Below are 19704 nucleotides of genomic sequence, written 5' to 3'. Positions count from 1 at the left end.
AAGATAGACTGTCAACGTCTATCAAGGTGATATTGCGCTCCAGAGGGATAACCTAAAATAACATAATATAAGTTATTGAAATAATCTTTAAAAAAAATTGGGATTATTTATTAGTCTAGTGGTTAAAACAATTTAGGCATATAATGTGAAATCATTGTCAAAACCGCAAGAGATACTGTTGCAGGTAGGTTGCAGGTCTACATCATTTACGGGTTGATCATATTCAAATATAAACACATTCTTTCAACAACTCCAAAGTAATTGCCTATGGTGCAGGAACCACTGACTCGCTGACCTTTTCTATTATCAAGACACTTGCTGGTAACTCAACTATAGTTAGGACAGCTCATGAGGTCTCCTAAATATCTGTAGACTAGATGGGACTCTTACGACTAAAGATGCTTCAAGCATAGCTTTTATTTTTACCCATTAGAGTAGGAGAACTTCTACTCTGAGACACTGTGTGGATGCGGGCCATGGTCTTGATTAATTTTGTCTTAAGTGTGGGACCATGCTTTTCATTTATTAAACCATTAAAGAGTATCAAGTAATAAAATCAACTAACATGTTTGTATAGTACTCATAGCAATCTCTCATTGCCCAATCAGACGATGCTGCATAGCAGGGTGCTCATATGAGATTTCTTGATCCAACAACCTCTCACTCTGTATCTCTTACAGTCAGTAGACATGGAGGATGGGAAGCCTGATCTGCTGCTGGTCAAAGAGGAGACCTTAGAAGACGGACCAGAGAGCATTGACCTGCTGAGTGGACTAAAGATGGGGGAGCAAGGTAAGGGAGAAATACAGTAGCCTACATACAGTAATATGTCTTCAATGGGAATAGTAATGTGCCTGGCTATTATTCTTTCAGAAAATTAAATCAATACAACTTATGTTTACATACAAAAACACACAATGCATGAATTTGACCAGGTAATTGACAAAAAAAACTCCATATGTAGGGTTTTCCCTGCCATGTTTTTTAAAGTATATTTTGTAACCTCTTCCTTCAGGTGATTGGTTGAAGGAAGATGTTAAAAGAGGAGACTGGGCAGCCATCTTGGATTCCCAGACCGGAGCAGCCAAGGGTCGAGGAGACGACATCACCGAGCTGGCCAGGGCCAGAGGCGACATAGTGGAGGTCAGTGGATGGGACAGCGTCCTCAACTCTGGGCTGGGGAACAACACTGTTAACCACAACCAGAAACAGACAGTCGAACATAAAACAACAGCCAAACTTAGTTTCCATGACAACAGACTGGCTGAGACCAGGGCAAGGCGTAGATTTGGTCTGCAGGGACGGGGTGGTGTTGGTGTGAGTCGGGAGAGAACAGATACAGACTCGGCTAGCGATGCTCCGTCCTGCTCCTATAGTTGTGATTCAGAGAGACTGATGGAGCCTCAGGTTAACCCCTTAACAGGTGCTGCCTTCAGCCTGCCTTCTATAGGATCTATCAACTGGAACATGGACCCTGCGACAACACAGACACTCCCTGGCCTTCATCCTCCTCACACTCTCCTAATGTTAAACCAGACCTCAGACAATGCCAGTGCCTCAACACCAAATGGCAACACAAGCCCATTGACAAATGACAGTAGTGGAGACGGAATCAGAAAAGGTGGTGGCGCCAAAGAGAAGCGATTCCCGTGTTCGTTCTGTGGGAAAGCCTTCAGTTTCCCCCAACAGGTGGAGATCCACCAGAGGATGCACACAGGGGAGAAACCTTTCTGCTGCAACCTGTGCCGGGCCAATTTCTCCCAATTATCCAGCCTGAAGAGGCACCAGAGGGTCCACACAGGGGAGAAACCTTTCGGTTGCCACCTGTGCCGGGTCAGTTTTTCCCACATGTCCAGCCTGAAGAGGCACCTGAATGTCCACACGGGAGAGAGGCCGTTCGCCTGTACGCACTGCGAGAAGAGGTTCTCAGAGAGAAGCTACCTCAGGTTACACCAGCAGAAAATGCACACGGCCCATGTATAGTGTAGAGTAGTATTAGTTAGTTTGTAGTTAATTATGTTTGTTTTGGATGTAGTAGGGAACTGGATCAGAGGAACTGAGGAAAGAATTACTATGATGAGGCAGAGTAGATGATATGGTTGGTGTGATGGGGTCTATAAAAATGCTTCACTGATGAGAAGTGACAACATTGTCCTGTTGTTTGATGCGTGTGTTTTATAATGAGGAACTGATAGTGCCTTAATTCATGTTTACTTGACAAAGTAATGAAGCTGTGTGTAATGTTAAACCTTTTCCAAAGTATTCTCATTCTTTTTATTAAAGTGAGGGTACCAGATTTACAGAAAAGGTCAAGTGTTACCATAGTGAGAAACATTATTCTACTTGTTACTAGGGCTTTTGCGGTAATCCAGCATCCATGAGTCATGACCTCAATAAAATTCTATGTGACCAGTCATGGTAATCTCCTTTTAAGCACTCTGGACATATGTTAGTGGTACCCAACTCGGTAACGGATCATCAGGTCGCTAATGGCCTGGTACTCAGGGCTCTATCGTCCTTCTAGACTCTCTGACATCAACACAAATGTCATCGAAAATCACAAGCACTTATCATCAAAACAGTATGTGCTTTTAAAACTTACCTCACTGTGATTGGTTGATTGGTTGTCGTTCTGCCCTTGAACAAGGCAGTTAACCCACTGTTCCTAGGCCGTCATTGAAAATAAGAATTTGTTCTTAACTTACTTGCCTAGTTAAATAAAGGTCAAATAAAAAACTGAGTGGAAAAAAAGCTCATAAAAAACGGATTTAAGATATCTTTGGTACAAAATTGGCCTAGCCTAAATAAAACAAATTCAGTCTACATTATAGTGAATTTGTATTTTGTTTTGAATTGCCTAGTAATAGGGCACATTTTATATTTTTCATAATTAATAGGCTGACACATTACCTTTAGCTACAGAATATCTCACCACCATGTGCTTCCATCTCCTCCCCCGCTTTCCTTCATGACATTCTTCAGCGCGCAGAGAGAGGCGCTGTCAACAGTTTAATGAAATACCGTATACAGTTTCGGTGTGAAAACATGTTACTATCGATGTTCTCTTACAGATTTCACTTAGTTTCCCAAATGAAGCACTCGGTAGCTGCAGGAACAGGGTTGGAGTGCCCATGGCATACAGAGTTTGGGCGGAATATCTATCACATGTTGCGCCGCGACATAACCGTAGTTTACCCGATATGGGACGAAGCGGCGATTCGCTATTCGATACGGATGATATGTATTTTTTTTCTCTTGCCCATGTTTCTGCCAATTTGATAATGGGCCATTCTAGATCTAAACTAATTTTACATATTATTTACGATTAAATTGAGAATAGTCTGGTGAAATAATGGTCATTTGATGAGAGCTGGAGGGAACAGCATGTGCAGCCTGAGACAAGGAACAGAGCACAAGCTTTTCTTTGAAGTTTTCTCAAAATCGCCAATAGCCTATTGTCGCATCATGCAGCCCATATATATTTTGATTTCTAAGGCATTCTAAGGTTTGTATCATTCACAACTAAAATGGCCAAATTACTGAAAATCTAGCATATAGGACCTGTTTCAAATTATGACTTTTACGCTCAACATAGACACTTCATATGCGCACTCCTCTGGAATGGGAAAAATATAATTTCTATTTTAAGTTCAATTATAATCTTCTTACTATAAAATCATATAATATAAAATAATGGCATGGGACTTAAGGATATCTTGTCTGCTAAATGAACAAGCCTACAGCACGGCGCATAGCCATAAAATGATGTATTTTTGACAGTGTACAGTAGGGAAACTCATATTCTATTCTTCTGAAATACATTTTCTTCATATCATGTATCTTTAGACTGGCCTAAAATAAATCATGGCTTTATTGTGATGGTGTATATTCAATTAATTGATGATATCTTTAAATGTAGATGTTCCAAAGTTCATCAGCAGCTTGTATGCATGGAGGCCTGGAGATGCTCAACGTGTTTATGTTAATTACTGGTCAATTACGTGAGACTGACTGTCTTGCATGACAATAACCAGCTGACAGAATGTCATGACCACCACTGCCCTACTGATTTTGTCATGACCACCACAGCCCAACTTATTGTTTTCTTTAATAAAAAGTACTGTACTTTACATTATGTAAGTGTATTACCATTTTAGTTGAAATTAAATACAAAATTGACTCTGTGCTGACTGGCTTGTTTTTTTGTGTATCATTGCAGGGACTGAGTTTCCCTTATTTCAGTCGAACCAAAACATTATACTTAATTGTTGAATCAACACATATGGAATTTTTTTTAAATAATAAACTCCAATGGCTCCATATTGTTAGGTACTTGAATCACAGTGTTAGAGATGGGCTTGACTGTGGGTTAACATTTTATAATATGTCATGTTTCTGTGTGTACACCAGAGTTTCTTATATGAACCTTTTATATGCTCTTTTGTAAAATTTGTGTTTAGTCTGCAGTCCATGAGGACCTGCTGATATCCGGTGTTGCTGGCAGGAGAGAGTGGACCTCTGAAGAGGCTGGTCACAAACCCTGGCCCTGGACTAAGACCCTGGATCAGGAGCCATCGTTATTCCGTCCCGATTCGGAACTAGGACCGACCCACGAGGGGCAGAGATTCCACCACTACACAGAACACAACCAGTGGATAGGTGGACTGAACAACCTCAGTCCTGGTGGTCATCAGAGAGACCGAGGCTCCAGTCAGGGATCCAGTCTGCAGCCCAGACCCTTCTCTTCACAGTCTCAGTGCAGGGATGAAGCAGGGCCTGGGGCTGATAGAGCTGGACCCTCCTGTTCCTATGATTCAAACACCACAGTATCCATGATGAACAGAGCAGGTCACTCTAGGCTTCAGCCTTCACAGAGAGTGGTGGGAGACACCCCGGGTGGTAGTCTAACAGGAAGTCTGTCTTCTCCTTCAGGATCTCGTCTAATGCCTGGTGACTGGGTTCATAGAAGGCCTGGGTCTGGACCTGGGTCTAGCCTTCCTCGGTTACCTCATGGTTACCTCACCAATACAGACAGGGTCAGGATGGGCGTTCACCACGAGAGGCACCTAACCTATAACACAGCACACAATCCCAACAACACCCAAACAATGGCTAGAGGTCAAGGAGGGAGCTCAAAGACTAACCACCTGACGGTGGTGGCTCCTGCTTCTACCTCCTCTGGTGTCATAGGGTCACAACGTAAGAGGCCAAGCAATAGGACAGATGCTGACAAGCCGTATGCCTGCCCCACATGTGGGAAGAGCTTTGCGGAGGCAAGGTATGTGAAGCAGCACCAGACCATTCACACCAAGGAGAGGCCCTTCAAGTGTAAACTATGTTCCAAGAGCTTCTCCTTCCTGAGTTACCTCATCAGACATAGGAGTGCCCACAATGGGGATAAATCGTAGCAATTCTTTAGCTGAACTATTATACTTATCATGTGAAGTGTCATGGGCTAAGAGTTTTTATTTTTTATTACTATGTCCCTCAGTTGAGCATCTGGGTATGCTAACGTTCTCCCATAATACTGATTGGTTGTTTGGTGTGCTGACATAGCCGACACACTGTCATTGAAATCTAACACTATATAAATACAGTGCATTTGGAAAGTATTCAGACCCTTCACTCAGTACATTATGGAAGCACCTTTGGCAGTGATTACAGCCTCGAGTCTTCTTGGGTATGATGTTACAAGCTTGGCACACCTGTATTTGGGGAGTTTTTCCCCCATTCTTCTCTGCAGACCCTCAAGCTCTGTCAGGTTGGATGGTGGGCGTCGCTGCACAGCTATTTTCAGGTCTCTCCAGAGATGTATGATCGGGTTCAATTTCGGGCTCTGGCTGGGCCACTCAAGGACATTCAAAGACTTGTCCTGAAGACACTCCTGCGTTGTCTTGGCTGTGTGCTTAGGGTTGTTGTCCTGTTGGATGGTGAACCTTTTCCCCAGTCTGAGGTCCTGAGCGCTCTGGAGCAGGATTTCATCAAGGATCTCTCTGTACTTTTCTCTGTTCATCTTTCCCTCAATCCTGACTAGTCTCCCAGTCCCTGCCTCTGAAAAACATCCCCACAGCATAATGCTGCCACCACCATGCTTCACCGTAGGGATGGTGCCAGGTTTCCTCCAGACGTGACGCTTGGCATTCAGGCCAAAGAGTTCAATCTTGTTTCTCATGGTCTGAGAATCTTTATGTGCCTTTTGGCAAACTCAAAGCGGGCTGTCATGTGCCTTTTACTGAGGAGTGGCTTCTGTCTGGCCAGTCCACCATAAAGTCCTGATTAGTGGAGTGCTGCAGAGATGGTTGTCCTTCTAGAAGTTTATCCCATCTCCACAGAGGAACTCTGGAGTTCTGTTAGTGTGACCATCTGGTTCTTGGTCACCTCCCTGACCAAGGCCCTTCTCCCCCGATTGCTTAGTTTGGCCAGGTGGCCAGCTCTAGGAAGAGTCTTGGTGGTTCCAAACTTCTTCCATTTAAAAATAATGGAGGCCACTGTGTTAATGGGGGATTTTCAATGCTGCAAAAATATTTTGGTACACTTCCCCAGATATGTGCCTCGATACATTCCTTTCTCGGAGCTCTTCGGACAATTCCTTCGACCTCATGGCTTGGTTTTTGCTCTGACATGCACTGTCAACTGTGGGACCTTATATAGACAAATCCAAATCATGTCCGATCAATTGAATTTACCACAGGTGGACTCCAATAAAGTTGTAGAAACATATCAATAATGATCAATGAAAACCGGATGCACCTGAGCTCAATTTCGAGTCTCATAGCAAAGGGGCTGAATACTTATGTACATAAGGTATCTGTTTTTTATTTGTAATAAATTAGCAAAAATGTCAAAAAACCTATTTTCACGTTGTCATTATAGGGTATTGTGTGTAGATTGAGGAAAATAATTAATTTAATCAATTTTAGAATAAGACTAAAATGTCGAAATGCACTGTATATTCCCCTTTGGAATTTGGTTTTACCTTTTGTTCTAGTCATAACAAATATAATGTCCCTCCCAACATCATTTTGCATAATCAGGTGGTACCTGTTCCTTTAAATACTATAATTAGGTGGTCAAATCTGTTAATTAATGAGAAATCATGTTGTCATTTTGATATGTTGACTTTTTATTAACTTGTTTATCATTTAGAATTAAAATGGGCTTAATCTTGCCTCGAACCCATGAAAGGGTTTCCACTAGATTCTACGGCCACAGTCATAATTGGCAATATCGTAAAAATGAATGAAATAAAAAAGGCTTTTTGGTCATTATTTAAGGTTATGCATAAGGTTATCAGAGTGGTTAAGGTTAGTTTTAAAATCAAATGTTAAGAGACATTGTGGAAATAGGCAGGCTTTAGACAATTATGATTTTGGCTGTGGATGCTAGTGACGACTGCTTGAAAGATACTGATCATGAACAGGAGGTTTGACGTGTAACGTAATAAGCAGTACCGTAATTCAAATTACAGCGCGCATTCCCTTCATTTAGCCACACCCTTCTATGACGCCTACCAATAACATCATTTCTCTTCAGTGTAAACGGAAGTAAATTACGAGGAACAACATTCACGTGTTTGTCGTTGCTATTTAGACATTTATTAACACCATGGCACTTAAAATTACTAATTTAACGGCACAGAATCACATACTTACCATATTTAGTCTTTAATACATGTTAGAGACAGGACTTTGTGATAGATATATAGTTAACGGTAGCTAGCTGCTAACGTTAGCTAACAATGACTAACGGTATGGTTTTCCACACGCAAATAGCCTCCATCATGGAGGTGCTAGCGAATGCAGCCGTGGCAGAGATATGTAAACTCGTAGACGACGACTATGCAGTGTTTCGTTTGGAAATAACTCAAAGCCAGAAAGAAAACAAAGCATTGCGGAGGAAACTACAGCTATTTGAACTGAAGATGGCACGGGACCGCGTCCTAGCCAGTCGTTCCAGTATCAAGATCCTCGACCGGTACAGAGGAATGGCAAGAGGTATATTCTGCAGAAGGCGGAGGCTACCCCCCCCCTCATATTCTAACCATATTGTATTTACTGCATTTCCTATGATTTACTCAGTAAAACAACTATGTGATGCATGGAACATAATACAATACAGAGAAATAAATAGCATATCAAGACGTTATGAGAAGTGTTACCTTAAATCGTTTCCAATTCTAGACAGTGTCAATAGGGTACAATATACAGTTGAGCATTGACAGTACCTAACTTAACCCCATCTTTCCCCCAATCACTCTCTCAGGTGAAGGACATCTCACTGGAGGCCACAGGAGCTTTGTGAAGCCAGTGGGACACAATACATGGAGCGATGACCAACCAATCACTGTTGATGAGGGGAGTGGAACCTCAACCCAGCACATTATCATGATAGAGGTTAGTGTCATAGTGTTGCATAAAAAAATGCTACTTTGTAAATCAATAGCCTGTTTATTTCAGCAAGGCTTTCTTCAGCTATTGACTTGCATACATGCACATTTACCATACGGGAGCTTGTTGGACTTCCCTACGACATTGTTATCCAATTTAGGTAATAACCTCCTCTCTTCTTGTGTCAGTCTATAGATGCAGAGACTGCAGGTCCTGGGGTCAAGCAGGAGAGGTCTGAAGGAGAGGAGGACCCACGGCACAGTAGAAACATCCAGACTGGAATGGCTGGAGTGCACCCTGTAGCCACAGAGGACCCCACCACCGCCACAGTGCAGCCCAGGACCCAACGCAGCATCACGGAGGTCAGAGACAGACACAAGTCAGAGACAGACACAGAGACTTTAACTGTAACACAAAGCCGTTTACACACAGGATCTGACCACAGATCAGACCCAGAGAGACTGGGGCTGGGGCCACTGGGCTGTCCTCCTGCTCCTGGCTCAGAGTATTTACTTTACGGTAACCCGAACATGAGGGCTGTTAATTCCCATCTGGACTCAGGTGATGTGTTAGAGACTGGCAATGATCCGTCTTGTTCTTACACTACAGAGATGGACCCTGGCAACATGCGATTGGGTTTAGAGACACACACTGATCTGTCTAGAGTGGACTGGAACCAGTACAGTAGTAGTGTATACTCTGAAGGGTGCCTAGATAAGAAAGGGGAGGTTATAGTTGTAGATGAGGTGACTGTGAAAGTGGAGGGTGACCCTCCCACATGGAATGCAGATAGTCACCTAGAAGACAGACACTCACAGGGCAGAGATTTCTTAGATTACAGGGACAGTTTAGAGACAAATCAACATGTTGTGACCCACTCCCCTTTACACGCACTCAGGGATCACGACCCAGTGTCAACGTCGATGGGGAACTCCGATTCACACAGCCGCGTCCTTTTCGATCAGGTATTGAACTCAGACGACAGGCCTAGAGCCCAGGTAAAGGGAGGGGGAGAAACATCAGGCGGTATTAAAGAGAAACAGTTTCTCTGCACGTTCTGTAACAAAGGCTTCAGCTGCCCCCAGAAGGTGGAGATCCACCAGAGGGTCCACACAGGGGTGAAACCCTTCAGCTGTACCCAGTGTCACATGCGCTTCGCCCAGGCTGGCAACCTGAAGAGGCACCAGATGGTCCACACAGGAGTGAAACCCTTCAGCTGTCCCCAGTGTCCCATGTGCTTTGCTCAGGCTGGTGACCTGAAGAGGCACCAGAGGGTGCACACAGGGGAAAAACCTTACAGCTGTACCCAGTGTCCCATGCGCTTCGCCCAGGCTGGTCACTTGAAGATGCACCTGAAGGTCCACACTGGAGAGAGGCCGTTCGCCTGTACTCACTGCGGGAAGAGATTCTCAGAGAGAAGCTACCTCAGGATACACCAGCAGAAAAAACATTCCACTCTATAACAGAAAGTAACCATTCCAATCGATAGCTTCTGATGTTTAGATCCTACCCTGCATTAAAGACACAGATGAATTTTCATTGTCAATCAAAAATAGCCACAGATGCATTTGAATAATGAGAGTAACAGATTTCAGTGTTTAATATTCCTGAGTAGAATATTGCATCCAGACATTGTGTGATGCACTGTATGATATACTGTACAACCCTAAAAAAGTCTGTTAGATAGTGTTTGTACTGTGTCGGATATAAGATGTTCACAAATGCCTGTTTCATTACTTCCATTCAACTACTATTTTTTAATGAGAAAATGAATGCAGTTTATCGAGTTAATGCAGATTTTTAGTTGAGAAGTATGTGTGGTTTTCATATGGTGTATTTCAAGACTTCCTCCTGTGATTCAACTTTTCCTGTTGTAAAGTGATATCCCAAGTATAAATACAATGTTGAACAAAAGTTTTTTTTGTTTTTTTTTACACAACTGCAAACTTCAAGGAGTACGGCATTCAATTAGTTGGTTTGATGGGAAGTTGTGATGCCATTGGCCTAGTGAACAAAAGAAGAAAGGCCCAACTCACCCATTTGTGCTATGTCCTGGACCACCTATTGAGATGTGCCTTTTTGTTAAGTAAATCAGGTGTTAAGAGGTGAAAAGGAGACTGGATTGGCACCTTAACACTTGTTCATGTTTAATAAACACAAAATGGGACTTTTCATTCTAAGACTCATTGAGACTCTCTTTAGAGACATCCCATTTCACCCTATTCTGCATACACCGAACAGTGCTTTATAACCATTATACACTTACTAAATATACCTACACATACCCACTAAATATACCTACACATACCCACACACTGACAAACACATAATGTACACGTCAAAATAGTTTAGTCAGGTTTGTCGGATGACTTTGACTTATCATAGCTGACTTATTTTTACCCACATATTTATGTCCACCATGATGGGTTTAACAACAATGAAGTCATTCTGTAACTACAGTGTAGGACTCAAGCGTAGTGATGATGGGCAAACACTCCATGTTTCAAGTGTGTTTATTATCTGTGTACGTACCTGAGGGAGTGCATGTCTGTGTAATCTGTATCATCTGTCTCTTCCAGGAGGAAGAGGGTCCAGAGGTGCTGCTGATGAATGAGGAGGGGTGTGTGGAGGGTCTAGACTACACCTTCTCCTGAACCCACAGAGGAACCAGCTGAGCAGCACAGGACCACACAGTCACACTGAGGTGAGCCACTGTAAACAATTGTCTGCATGTTATTAAGTCAGGTCCAATATCCACAAAGCAACTCAGAGTAGAAGTGATTATCTAGGATCATATTTGCCCTTTACATAATAATGAATAACACTATGTAGACAGATCCTTGATCAGCACTTCTATTCTGAGACTGCAGATAAGGGACCATGCTTTTGAATTATCTAACCATTAAAGAGTCAAGTAATCAAATCATCTATCACTTTTCCAGTTTTAAATCAACTAACATGTTTCCATTGTACTCATAGCAGTCCCTCATTGCCCAACCAGAAGATGCTCCATAGCAGGTTGCTCATATCAGATTTCTTGATCCAACATCCTCTCACTCTGTATCTCTTACAGTCAGTAGACATGGAGGATGGGAAGCCTGATCTGCTGCTGGTCAAAGAGGAGAAAATAGAAGATGAACCAGAGAGCATTGATCTGCTGAGTGGACTAAAGATGGGGGAGCAAAGTAAAGGAGAAATACATATAGCCTTCATACAGTAATAGAGCTTCAATGGGATGCCATCTTGGATTCCCAGACCAGTGAAGGCAAGGGCCCAGGGGACATCAGCAAGCAGGCCAGGACCAGAGGCGACATAGTGGAGGGGGATTGCTGTGGGATTATTTAAGATACTCTTTGAAGAGATAGGGTTTCAGATGTTTTCGGAAGATGGGCAGGGACTCTGCTGGTCTAGCTTCCGGAGGAAGCTGGTTCAGGGCATAAAATTAACACCTGCTAAATGCGGGTAGATTTACCTATTGACGGGTAAGAATTTCTATTTCACCAGCCACGTTGGTGGGTGGTCAATTTGCAGGGCTCTACAGTGCCAGCATTACATTTGCAAATAAAAATAGTAAAAAGACAAGTATGAGCACATCTTTTGTTTCATAGCTGCTAGTTGCACAAAGAAATATGAATCCTATATCCCACGTCGCGCAGAAACACTGCCTGGCTGGGAAGTTGTGTGCACTGAGTGAAGTGCTGAGAGATTCATTTTTAGAGGCGCTGCACACAGGCATAAAAGTTTGTCTAATTTACTCAAAAGTCTACAAAGTGAGACTTTATCCTCAAGTTTCTTGGCTATTTACATTGTTTTGTTCATAAGCTTGGCTGTTTTTCAACATTCGTTTGATTCTGCTACTTCAACTGATAGTTTAGAGACACCCTAGTCAGGTCCCAAATCTCACAAGCACACAGACACACCTAACACGACTCGAAGTGGCCCCGATACCACGTTAACCTTCCCCTTAAAGTGGAAGCTGAACATTTTCTCTTATCTGATATTTTGGTTAAAAGACTCAGGTCACTAAATGTTTTATGAAGTTGAGCAAAATACCACATTACTTCATACTAATACATTTCTTGTTTTGAAACATGACAAAGCATCGTCATCTGTTTTATTGTTGTTGATGTAAAAAATCAGAGTGCCTGGTAAATGTTTATCTACCTTCCACAGTGGCTGGTGGTCCAAAAAGTATATTTTAGGCCCTGAGCTGGTTCCACCATTGGGGTGTCAGGACAGAGAAGAGCTTGGACCGGGCTGATCAGGAGCTGCCCTCCCGTAGGGGTGGGAGGGCTGAAGAGTCCAGAGGTGCCAGAACGGAGTACTTGGATTGGGGTGTAGGGTTTGAGCATAGCCGGAAGGTAGGGAGGGGCAGTTCCTCTTGCTGCTCCGTAGGCAAATACCATGGTCTTGTACTGTATGCGATCTTGGACTGGAAGCCAGTGGAGTGTGCGGAGGAGTGGGCTGACATGGGAGAATTTGTGAAGGTTGAACACCAGACGGGCTGCAGCGTTCTTGATAACTTGCAGGGGTTTGATGACACAAGCGGCGAGCCCCGCCAACAGAGTTGCAGTAGTCCAGACGGTGTCGAAGACAGTGGATAGATCAAGGACGATGAGGAGAGAGAGTCAACAGTGCAGAGAGCCTCCTTAACACAGAGAAGAGCAGTCTCGGTTGAGTGACCATCTAGAAGCCTGACTGGTTAGGGTCAAGAACATCGTTTTGGGAGAGTTCGTCAGAGACCGCACACTAGTGTTTTGGAAAGAAAATAAATAAGGAATACCAGTCTGTAGTTTGACGTCAGAGGGGTCGAGTGTTGGTTTCTTGAGGATGGGATGACTGCCCATTTTGAAGTCAAGAGGGGACGCAGCCAGTGGTCAGGGATGAGGGAAGAGAGGAATGGGAGGTCTCCAGAGTTGGTCTGTAGAAGGGAGGAGGGGGTCGAGCGGGCAGGTTGTCGGGCAGCTAGACCTCACTAGTTGCAGAATTTCATATGGAGAGAGGGGAGAAAGAGGTCAGGGAGTAGGGTAGTTCTGTGTGACTGGGACCAGTGGACTCAATAGGCTGAGTGAATGAGAAGCGGATGTCATCAACCTTCTTTTCAAAGTGGTTGACAAAGTTATCTGCAGAATGGGAGGGGGTGGACAATTAAAGAGGGAGAAGGTGGAAAAGAGTTTCCTAGAGTTGGAGGCAGAAGATTGAAATTTAGAGTGATGTAAAGTGGCTTTTGCAGCAGATACAGAGGAAGAGGAGGTGGAGAGGAGGGAGTGAATGTAGGATAGGTCCTCCGGAAGTTTAGTTTTCCTCTATTTTCACTCAGCTGCCCGCAGACCTGTTCTCTAAGCGCGCAATGAGTAACTCAGCCACAGAGCCGGAGGAGAGGACCGAGTCTTCCAGGAGGAAAAGGGACAGTGTGAGTCATAGGATGTGAAAAGGGAGGATGATAGGGTCAAAGAGACAGGAGGGAGAAGGATTTAGCAGAAGGGAGAGATAATATAGAAAAGGAGAGAGTTGTGGGAGAGAGCGAGCGAAGATTGCGACAGTGCATGACCATCTGGGTCGGGGCTAAGTGGCTAGGGTTGGAGCAGAGGGAGACAGAAAAAGAAACAAATTAGTGATCAGAGACCTGGAAGGGGGATGCTGTGAGATTAGTAGGTGAGCAGTCTCTACTAAATATGAAATCAAGTGTATTGCCTGCCTTGTGAGTGGGAGGGGACTGGGAAAGGGTGATGTCAAAGGGAGGGGAAAGAAAGAGTTGGAAAGAAATTAATCAAAGGCAGACGTCGGGAGGTTGAAGTCACCCAGTACGAGCGGTGACACATCGTCAGAAAATGAGCTTATCAAGGAGTTCATTGAGGAACTCAAAGGGCACCTGGTGGAGGATTTGATAACAATGTTATTATTGCACACAGGGGAGAAATCGTACACCTGCCCCCAGTGTGAGAAGAGGTTCTCCCTCCAGCACTGACTGAAGAGGCACCAGAGGGTCCACACAGAGGAGAAACCCTACAACTGCCCCTAGTGTGAGAAGATATTCTCCCACCAGCAACAGCTGAAGATGCCCCTGAAGGTCCACATGGGAGAAAGGACCTTCGTCTGTACGCATTGCGGGAAGAGGTTCTCAGAGAGGAGCAACCTCATGATACACCAGCAGAAAATGCACACAGCCCAAGAATAGTGTATAGTGTGATATGTAGTACTAGTTCGTTTTTGTACATTTTATTATTTTGGATTTGGATGTATAGAGAACTGGATGAGGTGAACTGAGGAAAGAATGAGTGTGATGAGGCAGAGTCGATGATATATTGGTGGGATGGTGTCTAAAAATGCTTCACTGATGAAAAGTGATAAAGTTGTACTGTTCTTTGATGCTGGTGTTTTATAATGAGGAGATGATAGTGTTTTAATGTTTACTTGGGATAAAGTAGTGAAGCGGTGTGTAACATAATGTTGAAACTTTTTCAAAGTATTCTAAAATGAATTTGATCAAAGCGAGGGTACCATAATTTACAGAAAATGTAGTGTTACCATAGTGAGAAAAGTTATTCTACTTGTCACATGTATTATTGTGTGCAATAAGAATAGTGTACTTCATGTTATGTGAGTGTATGACCATTTTGTTGAAATTAAATACAAAATTGACTCAGTGCAGACTGACTTGGTTATTTTTGTATAATTGCAGGAACTGAGGAACCCTTCTCAGTCAAACCAAAACATGATACTTAATTCTTGAATCAACACATATGGCCATTTAATAAACTCCACTTTCTCCAAATCGTTAGGTACTTGAATCACAGTACCTAATACTAAGATGGGCTTAATATTATGTTTCTGTGTGTACAGTGAAGAGTTTCTTAGAGTTCTTTCAGAAAGTATTCACAACCCTTGACTTTTTCCACATTTTGTTGTGTTACAGCCTGAATTTAAAATGGATTACATTTAGATTTTTTTTCACTGACCTACACACAATACACCACAATATCAAAGTGTAATTATGTTTTTACACATTTTTATAAATCAATTAAAAATGAAAATATGAAATGTCTTGAGTCAATAAGTATTCAACCCCTTTTGTTATGGCAAGCTAAATAAGTTCAGGAGTAGAAATGTGCTTAACAAGTCACATAAGTTGCATGGACTCACTCTGTGTGCAATAACAGTGTTAAACATGATTTTTGACTGACAGCCTCATCTCTGTACCCCCCACACAATTATTTGTAAGGTCCCTCAATTGAGCAATGAATTTCAAACACAGATTCAACCACAAAGACCAGACCAGGGAGGTTTTCCAATACCTCGCAAATAAAGGCAACTATTGGTAGATGGATAAAAATGTAAAAAAGCAGTATTCCCTTGAGCATGGTGAAGTTTTTAATTACACTTTGAATGGTGTATCAATACACCCACTCACTACGAAGATACAGGCGTCCTCCCTAACTCAGTTGCCGGAGAGGAAGGAACCCGCTAAGGGATTTCACCATGATTCCAATGGTGACTTTAAAACAGTTACAGAGTTTAATGGCTGTGATCGGAGAAAACTGAGGATGGCAAACTTAATTGACAGAGTGAAAAGAAGGATGTGTGTGCAGAATAAAAATATTCCAAAACATGCATCCTGTTTGCAATAAGGAAAATAAGTAAAACTGCTAAAAATGTGGCAAAGAAATGAACTTTATGTCCTGAATACAAAGCGTTATGTTCAGGGAAAATCCAACAACACATCACTGAGTACCACTCGTCAAGCATGGTGGTAGATGCATAACGTTATGGGTATGCTTGTCATTGGCAAGGACTAGAGAGTTGTTTTTGTTGATAAAAATAAACAGAAGCACAGGCAAAATCCTAGAGGAACACCAGGTTCAGTCTGCTTTCCCTCAGACACTGGGAGACAAATGTACCTTTCAGCAGGACAGTAATCTACAACACAAGGTCAAATATACACTGGAGTTGCTTACCAAAACAACCTTGAATGTTCCTGAGTGGCCTAGTTACAGTTTTGACTTAAATCGATTTTGACTTAAATCTATAGCAAGACTTGAAAATGGCTGTCTAGCAATGATCAACAACAACTTGACAGAGGTTGAAGAATTTGTTAAAGAATAATGTGCAAGTATTGTACAATCCAGGTGTGCAAAGCTCTTAATTCTTAGGGATAGGGGGCAGTATTCGGAAGTTTGGATGACTGAGGTGCCCAAAGTAAACTGCCTGTTACTCAGGCCCAGAAGCTAGGATATGCATATAATTGGATAGAACACACTCTAAAGTTTCTAAAACTGTTAAAATAATGTCTATATATAACAGAACTGATATGGCAGGCGAAAACCCGAGGAGAATCCATCCAGAAATTAATTTTTTTGAGGTTACCACTCAAAGAAATGGCTGTCTATGGTAATATCAAAGGAATACCTCCCAGATTGCAGTTCATAGGGCTTCCAGTAGATGTCAGCAGTCTTTAGAAAAGAGTTTCAGGCCTGTTTTTTGAAAAATGAGCTAGAATTTGTAGCTTTTCTAGGTGGTTCCCATTTTGGCTGTAGTATTGTGGCGCGCGTGGATGAGGGCGCGCACTTCGTTATTTATCTCCGGTAATGAACATACTATTTTCCGTCTTAAATTGTATCATTTATTTACATATTAGGGTACCTGAGGTTTGATTAGAAACGTTGTTTGACTTGTTTGGACGAAGTTTATTGGTAACTTTTGGGATTCCTTTGTATGCATTTTGAATGAGGGAAACCGGTGGATTACTGAATCAAGCGCGCCAACTAAACTGACTTTTTTGGGATATAAAGAAGGACTGTCTCGAACAAAACGAACAATTGTTATGTAGCTGGGACCCTTGGGATTGCAAACAGAGGAAGATCTACAAAGGTAAGTGATTTATTGTATCGCTATTTCTGACTTTTGTGACGCCTCTGCTTGTTTAGAAAATGTTTGTAATGCTTTTGTATGCGGGCGCTGTCCTCAGATAATCGCATGGTATGCTTTCGCCATAAAGCCTTTTTGTTAATCTGACAAAGCGGCTGGATTAACAAGAAGTTAAGCTTTTAAACGATGTAAGACACTTGTATTTTCATGAATGTTTAATATTACGAATTTTGTATTTTGAATTTCGCACTCTGCAATTTCACTGGATGTTGGCGAGGTGGGACTGATCCGCAAGAGGTTTTTAAGCTTGTTCAGACTGCAGGCCTTAACGCTCAAATCAGATTTCTTTTTCAAATCCGTTTTGGACTACTGACTGTCCAAACAGCAAATTACAATTGACAAAATCGGATGTGTGTGTTCAGACAGCAGTCATTTGCTGACAAAGATACACTAGTTGTCATAGTAACGACGGGTGTGTGTGCAGTGGTGTAGGCCAATTGGTGGTGGTGCTTGTGCTGATGTAGCAAGCTAAGGTGACAACAATGCTTGCCATGGACGTTTCCCAGTTGTTTTGAATGTTCAAAATCATAGGTTAAGAACACGTTTAAAGACTCAAAGGATAAGATGATCCAACTTTCAAAACAAGTATTTTTTGGCGAGTCACAGCCGTCAACTAGCTAGCTGCCATAGCTGTTTAGTTTTCTAGCACATTCACGTATTTGTATGTAAACAATTAACAAGCTAGTTATCTACATAACCACATGTTTTTGTCCAATTGTCAGAGTAGCCAGCAAGCAACAAGCTATGCCGAATAACAGTCTAAAAAAAACACTTGAGGGAAAATAATCGGATATGACTTGTGTGGCCAGGAATCAGATTTGTATCTGACTTCAAACCACCTACAAAAATGTGGCTTGAAATATTCGATTCCATGTGCTTTTTGACTGTTCAGAATACAGGAAATATAACAGATTCTAATCAGATATGCAAATAAATTAGATTTGATTAATTAATTTTAGATTAGATTTGATTAACTGTCAATGTGAGCAGCTTTAGAGACTTACCCAGAAAGACTCACCTGTAATCGCTGGCAAAGGTGATTCTAACATGTATTGACTGAGGGATGTGAATACTTATGTAAAATGACATATCTGCATTTCATTTTCAATACATTTGAAAAAAATCGAAAAACATGTTTTCACTTTGCTATTATGGTGTATTGTGTGTAGATTTGTGAGGGGAAAAAATATTGAATACATTTTGAATTCAGGCTGTAACACAACAAAATGTGGAATAAGTCAAGACGAATGAAAAGTTTCTAAAGGCACTGTATGCTCTGATAATGTAACCTCTACAAAATAAATGCCTTTCTTATAATTTCACATTGTTTTTATGTCAACATATAAAAAACCATGACAATTACTATAAGAAAAATACAATATTTGTATATACATGTTCAGGTATGAGTTGTCATGGTTAAGGATGGACAGCACTTCCTACTGAAGTGTTTATTTATCTACAGCTATGCCTTTGGTCTCCCATCCTGGGGTTTAACCAAGCCAAGCCCTGCTTAGCTTTGATATTTGTCACGGACTACTAGCAATGTGAATGAGAATAATTGTTGAGAGATCTCCACTTAATAATTAAATAGAATCACCGCTATCCAACAATTCTTCCTCCTATCCTTCTACTCCTACTCCTTCAGGTTTTCCCCTGTCTCCTGCTACTCCTCGCAGCAGACTTGGCTTCATTCTTCAATAAGTGTGACGTTGCGTGCTTCAATGACGTCAGACAGTTGTATGCAAGTGCTTTGAAATGTTGTATGTCCCACGTACGTGAGACCTTAGAAGGCTTAGCTTACATGTCTCTCGTATTTTTTTGAATACAATCCAAGCAAAAGCTCGTTATTACTATGGTCCAAGTGTTTTGAAATTCAAATGTCCCATGCACGCATATCTCCCATATCTGTTATGTGTATTATTGCTATGAACCCCCCATGGCTGTAGCAAACATTGCCACTTAGTAATTTACTTACTCGGCCACATACTATTGGCTGTAATTATACTGATGTACGTCACCATGTCACTGTGTTCATCAATGCAACAACGACCAAAACATGCTCAAGTCAAGTCCCTCTTAACCGTTTCCGTTATTAAAAACCAAGAGCTCACACGCTTATCTATCATCTGTGGTATGGGATCTTTACAAAAAGTCCTTGACTTCAAGCTGTTGTCAGTAAATGGCCTGAAGCCTTCAGGTCTTGTGATGACTGGGGGCAAATATTAAACATAAACAAATGTGAACCTGTACATGATATTCCAGACTGACTGTTCTCTACAAATTTAATCCATGTAGGACATTTTAACGTCTGTTTAGGAGGGTAATTCACTTGTCATTTGAAACAGGCTTGTGTAAATCCCTGTTTTTAGAGACAGTAAACCTAGGAAGAACA

At 42.1% G+C, this 19704-nt stretch overlaps 3 protein-coding genes across 17 annotated transcripts in view; 2 read left to right on the top strand and 1 right to left on the bottom strand.

Annotated features, from left to right (window-relative positions):
• The window catches only part of LOC106610073 (zinc finger protein 214), an 844054-nt gene that overhangs the window by 567390 nt on the left and 256960 nt on the right, over window positions 1-19704 (bottom strand). The gene's annotated exons all lie outside the window — the stretch shown is intronic.
• LOC106610072 (neurotrophin receptor-interacting factor homolog) overlaps window positions 1-19704 on the top strand; it is a 437457-nt gene that overhangs the window by 188501 nt on the left and 229252 nt on the right. For 4 of the 11 annotated variants that reach the window (XM_045723125.1, XM_045723122.1, XM_045723123.1 and 1 more), the window contains exons 5-7: window positions 681-792; window positions 1016-1143; window positions 11461-11572. The exons of 3 other annotated variants lie outside the window; for them this stretch is intronic. In XM_045723125.1, the coding sequence (XP_045579081.1) occupies window positions 681-792; window positions 1016-1143; window positions 11461-11572 (352 nt within the window). Of the gene's footprint in view, window positions 1-680; window positions 793-1015; window positions 4185-4460; window positions 5701-11460; window positions 11573-19704 lie in introns of those variants that run through there. 4 more of the 11 variants (XM_045723129.1, XM_045723127.1, XM_045723126.1 and 1 more) reach the window with 3 other exon arrangements.
• LOC106610093 (zinc finger protein 681-like) lies at window positions 6959-10958 on the top strand. The gene is made up of 3 exons (XM_014209256.2): window positions 6959-7994; window positions 8263-8393; window positions 8576-10958. Exons 1-3 carry the CDS (start codon window positions 7739-7741, stop codon window positions 9848-9850), a joined length of 1662 nt encoding a protein of 553 aa, XP_014064731.1. The 5' UTR covers window positions 6959-7738; the 3' UTR covers window positions 9851-10958.

Source organism: Salmo salar, chromosome ssa08 (assembly GCF_905237065.1).
Source record: "Salmo salar chromosome ssa08, Ssal_v3.1, whole genome shotgun sequence".
Taxonomy (NCBI): Eukaryota; Metazoa; Chordata; class Actinopteri; order Salmoniformes; family Salmonidae; genus Salmo; species Salmo salar.
This window is presented reverse-complemented; position numbering and strand designations above follow the sequence as displayed.

What these genes read in the sequence shown, in the direction of transcription:
- LOC106610093 (XM_014209256.2), top strand. Translation starts at nt 7,739, where the DNA reads ATGACTAACGGTATGGTTTTCCACACGCAAATAGCCTCCATCATGGAG. An exon ending in GTACAGAGGAATGGCAAGAG is followed by an intron (nt 7,995 to 8,262) that starts GTATATTCTGCA and finishes TCACTCTCTCAG; the next exon opens with GTGAAGGACATCTCACTGGA. An exon ending in AGCACATTATCATGATAGAG is followed by an intron (nt 8,394 to 8,575) that starts GTTAGTGTCATA and finishes TTCTTGTGTCAG; the next exon opens with TCTATAGATGCAGAGACTGC.